The sequence below is a fragment of the Squalius cephalus genome (assembly GCF_949319135.1).
Source record: "Squalius cephalus genome assembly, chromosome: 22".
In the NCBI taxonomy this organism is placed as follows: Eukaryota; Metazoa; Chordata; class Actinopteri; order Cypriniformes; family Leuciscidae; genus Squalius; species Squalius cephalus.
The window spans coordinates 4,769,376-4,784,503 of NC_137143.1; the positions used below are offsets into that span (position 1 = coordinate 4,769,376).

The following is a 15,128-nucleotide window of genomic DNA, read 5'->3' on the forward strand; positions in this document are numbered from 1 at the left end:
TAAAAGCGCTATATAAATGAAGATGACTTGACTTGACTTGACTTAAAAAAAAAGATTTTACTAAAAAGAAAGAAAGACAACTCACTGTGTTTCCGTCCGCCGGCATTTTGTCAGTCAAAAATAGTCGATCTCCGTAACATGAGGAGAGTAAAGATGGAAAGCTCCTAAAGCTTAGTTCCATATAGATTCACTTGATAATTTGTTAGTTAGTGAAAATCAATATTGACCTTGTATTTGAAAAAGGATCCTCATATAAGAAACTATACTAAAATTCAGAGTCAGTTCATTCGCATTCGGAGATCGACTATTTTTTGACTGTCAAAACACCGCTAGTGTGAGTTGTTCAAAGTCTTTCTTTTTAGTAAACTCTGTGTACACAAACAATGTTCTCAATGCTGGAGTTCATGTGTAGAGCCCCTGGTGATACTTCCAGCAAAGTTTCATGTTGTGTCGAGCCTTCTTAGTGTTTTAAAAATAGTGATTTTTGATGCTATCATAGAAGTGCCCCAATCACTCCCATTCAAAAGGCAATTTGACCGAAAACGAAAATACGGTCAAACTTAAAAGTGGCATTTCCATTCTAATTATGCTTTTAAATGAAAGTTTGTCTCGGATAGATTAACAAAAAGACCCTAGATTGCATTTTGGCGAGAGTTACGCTTTAAACAAGCAGCACAAAAAAAGAAACTTAAAAAAATGAAACTGATACGGATTTCACAAAGGATGAATGACTTCCCTTCCCTTTACCTCAGTACAGATAAAATGTTGTCGGGATAATTCCGGTTTGCGAGGCTACACAGACCCGACAAAAAACAAAATGTCTGTATTATAAGGGTTTTCCTGTTAGAAAGGTGTTGTGTTAGCGGCACCAAGTTAATAACTAATGATCTTCGCAACGGAAGTGAATCAGTCAATCAAAACTAACTTTAGCTGGACAATAACTTTATCCTAGAGCTTCTGTAAAGCCTAAACAATCTGTTACGGTAATTTCCTATTATCTCTGTAAAGCTGCTTTGAAACAATCCATATTGTTAAAAGCGCTATATAAATGAATGTGACTTGACTTCACTAAATCATTCATTTCCTTACACTGACTATCCAAAGTATCTATTGAGTTCTCCAAAGTAATACAAGACTTGTATTAAACTTATCCAACTAGCATTTTAAACCGAGAAGATAGACCCCATTTTAAATGAAACGTTATTCTTTATGGTTTTAATCCATTGTTTATTGCTGTTTAAATGGTAAAGATTGATAAAATCTTTTATATTTCACCTTTATAATTTGCCTGTTGGAAAAGTTGGTTCAGGAAACAGAATGTGGAAACAATATGTAACACAATGTAAATAAAAGGTAACACGAGTTTAATTGAAGTTGCAGAGAGAACTGTTTTATGAAACTATCAAAACAAATCAGGTTTAAAACAAGTATTAGAATAATATATTATCTAAAAAAAAAAAAAAAGATATTGGCAGTCTAAACTGTTTCATTTGGTCTAAGGCTGGTACAGAGCATTCAGTGTGATATGTACTTATGGCATAGATGAATAATACAATTCCACACTGGCAAAACCTTGGAGTGTCATCTCCAAACTACGAGCACATGAGGAAACACCACATCTCGTCTATGCAAATCTACATCTTCCAGGTCATTTTAATGAAATGCTTACTATTAGCACAACAGTTTTCCAGTGGAATGGATGGATAAACAGTGGATAAACTTCAGATTAAAATAAACCAGAATGATTTGAGAAAAGGTACAACTGATCATGGATTATAAAACAGAACAATTTCCAAACAGCTGGGAAATAGTTCTGAGAAAAAGCTGACCCAACACTCAGTCCATTGGTGCTGAAGCACAGGTTCAGAGGCGCAAGGGAGGCACTGGCATGGTGACATCACGGAAGAACCGATGAACAAGGGCGTTCTTCGCTGAGATCCTCTTGTTAGGATCATAGATCATCATTTGCTGTGGACAAAAAAAAAAAAAAATGTAAATGGGAAATATTCAAATCAAATTGACATTGCTTTCAGGTTAAAGTTGTGGATGTGTAAAATTCAATCGCATGGTTAAAAATAAGGGTGGGCAGAGGGTAATAAGGGTGTTTAGGCCTCCTAGTGATTCCGATTCTTAAGATTCCTATTCTAGGAAGGTAAAAATATTTATGTTTATAACATTTATATCAAACATGGTTATGATGTCTTTTTTGGCTAAATGTTTTGTTGCAGCCATGATCAAAAATCAGCAGCCTAAAAAAAAACACTAACATTTTTACAAAAATACCACAGCAAAAACAACTGGACTAAATAATATAAATTTCAAACATTATTAAAGTTAACAGAGTAATAAAATAAGAACAAATTATCAAATTAGCAATAGCACAAATAAATACAACTGAACAGTTCAGGTACAGGAATTGTAATATAAAACACTGCATCGTTTTTTGACGCATTTGTTTCTTGAACAGATTCAAATAAAATGCAATGTCAATACCTTAAAAAATAAAGCTGGGATATTCAAATTAATTTATTGTCTATTTTGGTCATTTATATAAAAAAATAATTTTTTTTTTTTTTTTTTGAAAAGAAGCAGCTATTTTATGCACTTTATAAAACAAATCCATTCGAGTCCATCACGGTGAAAAAGTTAGTTTGACCATCTCTCAGTGTGCCGATATAAATTGATTATGCGCCCTCTAGCAGAGTGAAAGAAAAAATACATAAATCCCAAAAACTGTTCAGACTGAGCTGAGTGAGTGCCACACATTAATGAATCACCAACAGACTGATCCGAAATATACTGTTGTTTTATCTCTATTCAACACCAGGGTTCTGCATGAGAACACCGCTCACAGTAGATCAGGGCTGGGAGACATGGCAACAACAAAAACTCATATCAGTTGATTATTATCATCTCGATAAATGTCAAGTCGAGTAAAAGTTGTAGAAACCAGACAGGTAATTGTGGTTTTATCATCGAACATGACAAGCACTTGCCAAACAGATGGACATTTCACAAATTACTATTACGTTTTGTCTCTTAGAAACACACATTGGACAGTAGCTTGAGTTGAGTGACAGTAGCGGTAGCTTGAGTTGGGATGCAGATACAAATTCATGTTCATTAGCAAAAACAGTAGCATCTGCAAAAATTGTAACAACCTCATTTTAAATGGTTAAATGTGGTCTTGGATCACGTTAACATGGCCGTGGGAACTGGCCCTGCCGACAGCGGTTTCACTGCATTGGAATTTAAGATGACTTGAAATAAAGTTTTGTTTTTAATTTTCCCAATTCATAAAATTATTTAGTTTTTATATGTTGTTGAATGTGGTTTGTGACTTTGAGAACTGATTATTATTATATTGTTATACACTCACCTAAAGGATTATTAGGAACACCTGTTCAATTTCTCATTAATGCAATTATCTAATCAACCAATCACATGGCAGTTGCTTCAATGCATTTAGGGGGTGTGGTCCTGGTCAAGACAATCTCCTGAACTCCAAACTGAATGTCAGAATGGGAAAGAAAGGTGATTTAAGCAATTTTGAGCGTGGCATGGTTGTTGGTGCCAGACGGGCCGGTCTGAGTATTTCACAATCTGCTCAGTTACTGGGATTTTCACGCACAACCATTTCTAGGGTTTACAAAGAATGGTGTGAAAAGGGAAAAACATCCAGTATGCGGCAGTCCTGTGGGTGAAAATGCCTTGTTGATGCTAGAGGTCAGAGGAGAATGGGCCGACTGATTCAAGCTGATAGAAGAGCAACTTTGACTGAAATAACCACTCGTTACAACCGAGGTATGCAGCAAAGCATTTGTGAAGCCACAACACGCACAACCTTGAGGCGGATGGGCTACAACAGCAGAAGACCCCACCGGGTACCACTCATCTCCACTACAAATAGGAAAAAGAGGCTACAATTTGCACGAGTTCACCAAAATTGGACAGTTGAAGACTGGAAAAATGTTGCCTGGTCTGATGAGTCTCGATTTCTGTTGAGACATTCAGATGGTAGAGTCAGAATTTGGCGTAAACAGAATGAGAACATGGATCCATCATGCCTTGTTACCACTGTGCAGGCTGGTGGTGGTGGTGTAATGGTGTGGGGGATGTTTTCTGGGGATGTTTTCTTGGCACACTTTAGGCCCCTTAGTGCCAATTGGGCATCGTTTAAATGCCACGGCCTACCTGATCATTGTTTCTGACCATGTCCATCCCTTTATGACCACCATGTACCCATCCTCTGATGGCTACTTCCAGCAGGATAATGCACCATGTCACAAAGCTCAAATCATTTCAAATTGGTTTCTTGAACATGACAATGAGTTCACTGTACTAAAATGGCCCCCACAGTCACAGTCACCAGATCTCAACCCAATAGAGCATCTTTGGGATGTGGTGGAACGGGAGCTTCGTGCCCTGGATGTGCATCCCACAAATCTCCATCAACTGCAAGATGCTATCCTATCAATATGGGCCAACATTTCTAAAGAATGCTTTCAGCACCTTGTTGAATCAATGCCACGTAGAATTAAGGCAGTTCTAAAGGCGAAAGGGGGTCAAACACAGTATTAGTATGGTGTTCCTAATAATCCTTTAGGTGAGTGTATTATGTTGTTGAGAATGTCAGCGCTGTTTCATCAGGCTTTAAACTAGTTTAAATCACGATGCATTTGATTTGTATGGTTTGTATAACTCTGCACCGAACTCGAACGCTTTTCACTGGATCTCACAGCGCTGTTCGTCATGTGATCGAGAACGTTTGGGCCGAGATGATAAATGTTCCGCGGTTCAAACGAGCAGCTCTGTTTCGTTCTGCTTTAATGTTTCTCCTTCGTTAGTCCTTCATAAACAGAGTGGGCAAAGCGCAGAGCAGGGGTTTTCAATTAAAGTTCTCTATATTTCCTCTATTTCCTTCCCAGCGGAGGTCCGGATAATGTTTTTTGGAAGAGTTATACATTTCAATCAGGGCAGCCATAGAATTTTATCAAAGAAAAAATGCTAAACACTCAAAAAAGTAAAAAACAAAAGAAGCCACACACTAATTTCGCACTATGTTAGCCAAATTGCCTATGTTGGCACCAGTGTGATGGTTTGAAACACGCAATAGTGCATTTGCATATTGTATAAACACTATATCGAACTTTTTAAAAATTTTGTTGAGGAAGAATATATTACAATCGTTTTATCGCCCAGCCTTACAATAGATCGTCAGTTATTACCTTGAAATTTATTGTTGAAGGCTGTGAATTTTACTTGTTTTTAGAGATAAACTTAATGATAAACTTGTTTTTAAATTAATAAAATTAATTTAAAAATTCCGCCTACCATCAGATGCAGATGCATTTAAAAAAATAAAAGTGTAGTTCGCTACATTTACTTAGCTTATACTGTAGTGTAGCTTGATTGCATTCTGTCAAACTACAAGCAGCTCAAAAGTTCACTATAAAGTAGCTTCACAAACCCCGGTCAGGCTGTGGAACTAGATAACCTTTGCTGCCCTCTTACCCCTAGAAGGTCTCGCCCATCTTCATCCAGAGGAGGCACCACTTTAGACAGGTCCTGTCGGGCCCACTTGGGAAAGGAGGGTTTGTAGTCTGGCATTGAAGTGACTCCAGGCCATATAGTCTCATCCGGAGTGCCCAGAGTTCGAAATATTCGGAAGAGCTGGTCTATTTCAGAGTCTCCAGGAAACAATGCCCTCCGAGTAATCTGGTATGAAAAGCCAGAAAGTAAATGAACATCTTAAGCCATCAATTATAGCAAGCTGATAAGATGTGTACATAAATAAAAACATACCATTTCAGCAAAGATGCAGCCCAAACTCCAGATGTCGACAGCTGTGGAATAATATTTACATCCCAGGAGAATCTCTGGAGCTCTGTACCACAGCGTTACAACCTATGAAAAATAATCAAATTAAGACGGTTCAAAACACTGCTTCATGAAGCTTCGAAACCTTTATGAATCTTTTGTTCTGAATTAATGGTTCGGAGCGTGTATCAAATTGCCAAAGTCACGAGATTTCAGTAAACAAGGCTTCATTACATCATAACTGTTACGAAACGTTTCGAAAGACTTCGAAATTTCGATGGTTCAGCGCTGGTGGCGAAGATCTGGCAACCCATGAATCATGAGGAGTTACTGAGAACCAATGAACAAGTGCCTGTGGGTTTTACCTGATCTCTGATCAGTTTTATACATCTGTAGACGTTTTAATTAGACATTAGTATAATTAAAATGAATAATGGTAGTCTCTTATTGGCCTGTTTAGCTGCGCCATTCATAGAACAAACAAAACAAACCCTGACAATTGATAAAAGAACATATAGACACTTGATAATCTTATTAGATGATTAGATAATAGCATTTGAAAGATTTTACTTTCAATAAAAAATTTGCAACAGATTTGTAAAAGGTGTTTTTATGCATGTTGGCCCAGGTTTTTGTTGCATTTACACTGTTCTGACCACTAGGGGTCACCGTGGAGACGGGTATCGGGTTGTTTCGAAGCGCCGATCTGCCCACCACTAGTTACAGATCAGCTGTGCAGAACACAGGGTTTGTCTTTGATGGTAGCTTAAGTACATGGTCATGCACACATGCAAAACTGGTTCATTCATTATTCCCAACTGAAGTTTATACTTACACCAGATAGAAGAGTCAAGAAGCATCTAAGAATATAATTTGATTTCTTAATAGTGATATATCTAGGCTTGCTGCTTCAAACAAGCAAACATACATACACCTGTGTTATATAGATTCTCATTTTCATATTATAATTGAATCTTATGTTGTGTTCTGTCTTGTCTTAAGTAGAGATAAAGAAAGTCTCCATTTTTCCCGTTTTTTTTTAAGGTCACAGGATGATTTTATGCAGCAATAAGTGTCGATTATATTTGTATTGAGTGGATTCTGACTAACTGTACCACCTCTGATTGGCCATTGCGATCACATGCTCAACAGACATATATGTGATTGGCTAAAATGCTCAACGGTTCAAAAACACGGTGTAAACAGAAACCTTTGACGCTCTTCACCGAGAGCTTACACACACTCAGGGGAGCGTTTGAAAGCAGCTGCCTATCAGCAGTCATACATGTGAGATGAAAAAGAGGAGATTAAACTCTTTATAAACTGGTTTCTTACTGTCATACAAATTTTGTCTCCCTCAACATTTTCTTTACGTTCAGTACAACTCGCTTAGAGCCTGTTCAAGCTGCGCTTTCAGTTGTATCTTTCTTTCAGCTTTTCTAGGTTCCCTAAGTCTAGCTTTCTTGATGGTGATTTTATATTTGACAATTATTTTAAAACTATTACTGCATCTGCTTAGTAGTCTTCAGAGCTGCATGATTAATCGATAAAAGAAGGGGATCTTGATTCACACACAAACAGTATTTTCAACCATAGTATCATTATTTTTGTTACAAATTCAACAATTCACTTAATCACAGAAGTGCTGGGATAAGAGTTTATAGTTCAGATATAAACACTGATGTCGATTAGCGATCAAAATAGAGTAAATCACCTTTTGAAAGTAACTTGATGCTTCAAATAAAGATTGCATCATTTTACATTGTTACACCAGTAGGTGGCGACAAGTGACGTTAAAAAAATTGTCACTGAATCATTCATTCAAGAGATTTGTTAAAAAACCCTGATTCATCCAGTATTGAAACAAGTGAAGACTTTATGAGTAAGTCATTGAATCATTCATTCAAACCAATTTCAAGAATATTTTTTAAATATAATGCAGCAATTAACTTTTTTTTTTGTTTAGTTGTCCATTCAGAAATGTGGGAGAATCCTGATTGTGATTCTCAATTTATCCAGAATAATGCAGCTCTAATTCCCAGCAAACACCTAAAAAGAGGTTTCAACTAGGGCTGGGCGATAAAACGATAACGATAATTATCGCGATATAATTTTTCTCGATAAAACGATATCAAGAGTTCGATAATGTTTATGCGCCAAAAGCGGAACAAAACTCACTTGAACCGCGCGCCACACGGACCATTTATCCGCTCGGCTCAAAGTCCAAACGGCAGCGCGAGCTCACTAGAGCCGATGCGTTTACTCTGATCTCTCTCGTCACGAGATCCAGTGAGAAGCGCTTGAATTCAACGAAGAACACAGTGTCTCCGTGATTTAAACCAGTTAAAAGGCAGATGAAACAGTGCTGACAAACAGGAGAAACACTGTGCGCAGAAGGCTTTTCCGTCTACAAATTCCCATCATTTACCATGGATTTACTGTAACGTTAGCCAAGTAATATTAACTGCACCTTGAAATGTGGGATATACATATTGAATTGTATTATATTATTAATGTAGACGATGTATTAAAGGACTGATGGAATATAATTACAGTATTTAATAATGTATTTAGGCTACTGTTTTTCATACAAATACCACAGAAACCATAAAGTTACATTTCGCCATGATAGTGAGGTTATCATGATCTAAATGCATGATACTGGATGACCAATGGTTAAGTTTAATAAAACTCAAACAGTCAGAATATTACATTTTACCAAATAAAAATTAGCACATGCAGAAACTAAGAAATTAATTGTCCAATAAAGATATTTATTTTGTAAAGGAAAAATGACAAAAGTTTGAATGTTCTACCTCATATTTGTGAAATGTTCACCAGTTTGGCAAGTGTTTGTCCTGATATGTTCTGACAATAAAGAGTAGTTTAAAACCACAATTAATGCTCTGGTTTCTACAACTTTCACTTAGGAGCAAAAATCTGCCTTTAAACTTGAAAGAAATAAAGATTTGACTTTTATCGTGATAATTATCGATATCGACTGATATAAAAAAAATGATCGTGATATTTTTTTTGCCCATATCGCCCAGCCCAAGTTTCAACTGTAGCAAACACATTTCGCTCAATATGATTCCACTCGATTTAGGATTGAAACACACCGAACATATCTTTTAAAACCCTAGAGCAATGTTTCTTCCTCTCACCTCATGTGTATAAGTCCGCACAGGCACACCAAACGCTCTGGCCAAACCAAAGTCAGCCAGTTTGATCTCGCCCTGAGCGTTGATCAGGAGATTCTGGGGTTTGAGATCCCTGTGAAGAACCCGATGGGAATGACAGAAGGCCAATCCCTGGAGCAACTGGAACAGGTAACTCTGATGAACAAATAGACAGACACATTACTTCCCGACATTTGGCCATTACCACACCTTCTTGGATGTTTATTAGTTGTGGGCTGCATTTCCCATAAGCCCTTAATAGCAATACGTCACACCCGGAAAAAAAAAACTACCACTTAGTGACAGTCAAACCAAATGTCTCATAAAAGGACAAATAGACAGGATAGCTCAGGGTCTGCTAAAAAGTGGCAGATGTGCTTCATCATTGAAGGATCAAGGTGGTTCTTTTTTAAACTGGGGTTAGACATTAAACATTACTATGTTTCTTGGGTGTGCGCTATTCCCTTCAAAGCAAACAAACCAACATGCCTCTGTTTGTTTCTTAATGATGGTTGTTGAAGTAAGCCAGAAATGCACAGGTGTGGCTATATTTAATATTCATATTGACTCATGAGTTGAGTATGTGCGCTAAATCTGCACAGTTTACATAAACCTCACCAGCAAATTGAGTGAACGTAATTTCGAGTTCACATCGTCACCCGCCACAGTTGATTTTTAACCCACATTTGATGGGTGTTAATTTCAAACCCTGCCATTATGAAATTGCACAGAACATCTTCTGTGTGTAAAAGAAAACTGTTTAATTATCTAGTGGTTAAGACAGTTTATTACAGTAGAGCTCAACTTAAGTTATATTCGTTGATAAAATGGTAATGGTAATAGCGTTATACAAGTTGTATTAGATTTTGTGGAAACTACTCTAACAACATAAAAACAAAACCAGTCATCCATGTCAGGCTAATTAACAGTCCCAAGCTTTACATATCGATACTTATGCCAATTAAATGTAGGTTATCTTAACACTACTTTAAGACATTCTGAAGTTAAAGTGATAGTTCACCCAAAAATGAAAATTCTGTCATTAAATACTCGCCGTCATCAAACCCGTAAAGACCTTCGTCCATCTTCAGAAGACAAATGAAGAACTTTTTGATGAAATCTGAGAGATTTCTGTCCCTCCATTGACAGCTACGCAACTACCAATTTGATGCTTCATAAAGTTAATAAAGAGATCATAAGACTAATCCATGTGAATTGAACGGTTTAGTCCAAATTTTCTGAAGAGACTCAATCGCTTTATATGAACAGATTTCGTTTGGGCTTTTATTCACATATAAACATTGATCAGCAAACATAAACAGAAGCTCAACCGAACCTTCTTGAAGTGCGAGAACAAACCTCTTTGGACTAAACCACTAAATTCATATGGATTCGTTTTACGATCTCTTTATTAACTTTTTGAAACGTCAAAGTGGTGTCAGTGAAGGAATTTCACAAGGAAATCTCTCAGACTTCCTCAAAAAGATTGTGTTCTGAAGATGAACTAAAGTCTTACGGGTTTGGAACGACATGAGGGTGAGTGATTACTGACAGAATTTTTCAATTTGGGTGAACTATCCATTTAAAGGCACAATATGTAACTTTTTTTTGCTATAAAAATAGCAAAAATCACTATATCTATGTTATATTTTTTTTTTAGTTGTGTACTTACATTATCCCGACTGTTTCCAACAACTTTCAAACCAGGAGAAATTTTAATTTAATTCGAAGACACGGCACGTTTCTTTATTTCCGTTTTGTCGCCGTCAATGGCGTCATATCCGCGTTGTCCCTGGTTTCCGCTCGTGCTGCCATGGTAACCAGAGCCCTCTGATAGTAACCAAGGCGACAGACGTGAACAATGTAGTTCGCAATGTCTATTTGCACGCTCTTGTTGTTTCGTTCAAACATTATGGACAAAAAAGGAGAACTAAAACGAGAATCAATATCAGTGCGGTGTTTTCGAGATGCCTAGCGCTCCCATAGACAGTATATAAACGAGAGCTCCACGTCCGAGACTTCGACCGCTCCTACATGTACTTTATTAACAGGTGAGCACATTTACATAAAACTAATCAATGTTATATAGTTCAACAATGATAAAATGTTATAATATGATCTGTATGTTATTCTAATGTTGATCTAGCTTTTAAATGCAGTTTAGTGTGATAGTGTAATGTTAGACCAAGTAAAACAGCGCTGCGTTACCTCACAAGTTTAATTTGTCTAATAAACTGACCTGTGAGTTGTAATTCTGCACTTGCGTGTAGTTCGGTAGAATGAAATGTCCATATTCCTTTTATATCCTTTTATATCATGATTTCATGAAACCCTAGGTGTGTTCATATCCGCGGGACTCGCGTCGTGTGTGGAGCTGATAGCTGTCTCTTAGCAATCCCGAACTGCTTCATATCACAGTCATGATAAAAACATCTATGTATTCAGTCATCCATAAACATTATTAGATCGGTCGGCTTGACGTTGACGACAAGATCCATAATTCTTAGCAAATGTTGCGTCATCAAACTACGCCTTTGTTATTGTAAGAGGTTAGCGACCCCTAGCGGCGAAAAAAATTACATGGTGTACGTTTAAGGCATGCGGGCAGAACTCCTATGGCGCTTTTCCATTACCAGTACCAGCTCAACTCGACTCGGCTCGCCTCGTCTCGTCTCGCTTTTCGCTCCGTTTTCCATTGCAGACAGTACGTCCACAATAGTACCTGGTCGTCATAGCGACGCCGCAGGAAACTGCCGTGACTTAATCTTCTACGCGACACACACCCGCTACCCACACACACAGGACAATGGAGGAAATCGAGTGTATGCTGTTTTTGGATGTTTTTGTTTTTGCTGTTTTTTATTCAGGATACTCCGTCTGGCGCGTGCAATGATGACGCAGTGAATAGTGACGATTCTCTCTGACCAATCAGCAGTCTGCCGTGTTTTCACGTCACATTTTAGTATCGCCTCAGCTCGCCTAGAACCTCGTGATACGAAAAAAAGTACCTGGAAGCAGGTACAGGTACAACTTTTACACAGTGGAAAACCAAACAAAGGCGAGTCGAGTCGAGTCGAGGCGAGCTGGTACTGTGTAGTGGAAAAGCGCCACTAGAGATGGCTCTCTTCAGTCATGTTCATTCTTCCCAGGAGCGTTGCATGTGTGAAGACAGGAGGAGGGTGTTTTTTTTCCAGAAGGCATTATTCTCATGATTTCATGAGACCCTAGGTGTGTTCAACTTGAAGCGGCGCTGCGCAGACCGATCAGTGGATGACATAAGAGTGCAGCGAGAACGATTACAGAGCAGACGGACAAGGGTGTGTTTCCCGTACAACGACGTAACTCGCTGATTAACTACTATAGTAGATGCATCGCTAAAGAAATCAACTAGCTAGTCACGACTGTTTCCCGAAAACGTATTGTCGCAAATTGGTCGTTCAACCACGCTGGTTAATGCTGTCACACACATGGTGGAGTAATAACTTCTTTTAATGAATCTGTTTGAGGTAGAATTAACGCTAGATGTTTTGCTATAAATTACAGACATGGCATCTGAGGACTATTTCTCATTTTTCTCAGTTATTTTGCTTTATTTCCAGATTCAATCATAGACTCGTTCTTACGCACTAGAGCACGTTCACACATGCGCACTCTTTAAAAATGACACTTTAAATCTCTTGACAAACTAAAAGACGTAAATTACATTTGTATGTATTCTAAATAAAAGACACAGGTTGTACTGAATGTCAACTTGCTTATTTGGCTCAAGATAAGGGTTTATTGAGTTCACATGTCATGCAAACAAGAAACTGCTTCTAACCACAGATCAAGAGCCGTCATTCCAAACACACACCTTTGCGATGCTGTTTGCGAATGTTCGTTGGAACGATGGTTTCGGGAAACACCGACTCGTTGAACTATGCTGATAACGATGGAACTTGCGACCATAGTTGGCTAACGATGCTTTCAGGAAATGCACCCCTGTATGCTTTCGATTCGCTCTCTTAGTACTTTGATGTCAAACTCCAATCGGCCTGAAAACTCATCAGATCTAGATGGATCACAATTACCTCTTTTTATCCAAAATGGCAAATTTCCACCAAAGGTGACTAGCTGTTTTTGGACTAACAAGGAAGGTTTGAGTTCTGAAATGTAAAGGATGTTATATAGTACAATGACCCCCTTATACGTCAAAAGATCAAGGCCCCGTTTAAACTCACCTTTACGAGTGGCAAGGATATGCCAGAAACCGAGGATGAGTCCATAAACCTCTTCAGGTCTTGGTGAAGAAATTCAAACACCAAATAAAGCTTATTTTCTGTGTGTATCACATCACGCAACCTGTGGGCGAGAAAACTGTGAGACTCAAGAAGCCTTGGGGCAGTTTGTTTAGAATTGTGCATTGACTCTACATCATGATGTGAAACAAAGGACTAGTTATGCACTGGTTAAAATCATGAATAGGACTAAGGTTTAGACATTGCTCATACTTGACTATGTTTGGGTGATTGAGCTCTTTAAGCAGAGAGATCTCACGTATGGCAGTGCTGGGAACACCTTCAGTCTCCCTGAAACCAAGCAAACAATCATGTCATTCAAACACATCCCTCATCGAAGACAAACATCTCTTTATATGAAGCTCACAGCCAATGCAACAGCCCTCAAAACGTACAGACCGTTAAATTAGTTAAGATTAGTTAAAGCAGGTATCACAAAATAGCAATAAGGAATACAACATTTATCAATCTAGGTTAGTGTTAATTTCCACGTACACAATTTTTATATACTCTTAATTTCGAGTTGTATATATTAACCTTTATAATGCATTATAAACAAACATGAATTAACAATGACCAGCAGAACATTTACTATTGAGAAACATTACTATTATTAATGTTTTTGTAAGAAGTCTCGTATGCTCATCAAGCCTGTATTTATTTGATCAAAAATGATCAATGAATTCTGAAAAAAGTATCACAGGTTATTGAAAAAAATATATGAATAAATCAGCATATTAGAATGATTTCTGAAGGATCATGTGACACTGAAGACTCTCCATCACATAAATAAATTATATTTGAAAGTATATTAAAATAGAAAACTATTATTTTAAATTGTAATAATATTTCACAATGTTAGTGTTTTTTTCTGTATTTCTGATCAAATCAGTGTAGGTTTGATGAGCATAAGAGGCATCTTTCAACAACATTAACCGTAGTAATGTTTCCAAATTTTTGATCGTTACTGTACATTCACAATTGAGTTGCATATATTAACATATACTGTATTATAAACAAACTTCAATGAACAACAGTACATTTATGAACCTATATAAACAACTTATTATTCTTGTTTGTTCATGACACTAGTGTGTACATAGTGGAACTTTATAAAGTGTTACCATTATTATCTGCTTGTAAACGAACATTAAAGTGTTTAACAATCCAGTACATCAGCTTTGACAGAGATGAACTGACTTTTAAAAGCACTTATTCTCGTAAATAACGGAAGAGGTCCGTTTATCACTCGTAAACATAAAACAAACATTCGCGTCACTGAGTTACAGTTTGGATCGCGACTGTATTTGAGTTATTTTAAATCTGAAAGGCTTCTCGACTAACTTACATCAAACCAATGACAAACACTTACGTGTCTAATCGTATTTTCTTCAGAGCAACGGTCTCTCCGGTGAGTTTATTCTTGGCTTTATAAACCACCCCGTATGTTCCCTCTCCAATCTTCTCCACTTTCTGAAAGGACTCCATGTCAAACTCCCCCTTTTCCGGGGACACTTCCACTCTAAATCTATTTAAAACTACAGATGTGTGGCGAGAGTACTTTTAGTTGCAAATCGGCGATGAGAAACATTAAAATCGTTTATTTGATTCGTAAAAATACAGGCGACCGAAAATCATGTCACAACTTAACATCAATACCGCCAATTCCCGCGTTTCAAACAACACGCCCTCGCGACAAAGCACAAAAACAGGCCACGCCCTCCGAAGAAACGTCAGCCTTCTGACGTCCACCAATGAGCTGAGTGAAACAACAAAGGCCTCCCACGTTACGTAAAAAACTACCACACTTAAAAAACCGTATGTGTTGTGTCTAACCAATGAGCTGAGAGAG

The 15,128-nt window shown here is 37.6% G+C and overlaps 1 protein-coding gene across 1 annotated transcript; it reads right to left on the reverse strand.

Moving 5' to 3' along the window:
* Window positions 1-1,208: 1,208 nt before the first annotated feature.
* On the reverse strand, window positions 1,209-15,005 carry cdk2 (cyclin dependent kinase 2). Its single transcript, XM_079857004.1, has 7 exons — window positions 14,649-15,005; window positions 13,490-13,567; window positions 13,220-13,340; window positions 8,985-9,155; window positions 5,806-5,907; window positions 5,515-5,718; window positions 1,209-1,968 (listed from the first exon to the last, which is right to left on the reverse strand). Exons 1-7 carry the CDS (start codon window positions 14,762-14,764, stop codon window positions 1,864-1,866), a joined length of 897 nt encoding a protein of 298 aa, XP_079713130.1. The 5' UTR covers window positions 14,765-15,005; the 3' UTR covers window positions 1,209-1,863.
* Between the last annotated feature and the right edge of the window lie 123 nt (window positions 15,006-15,128).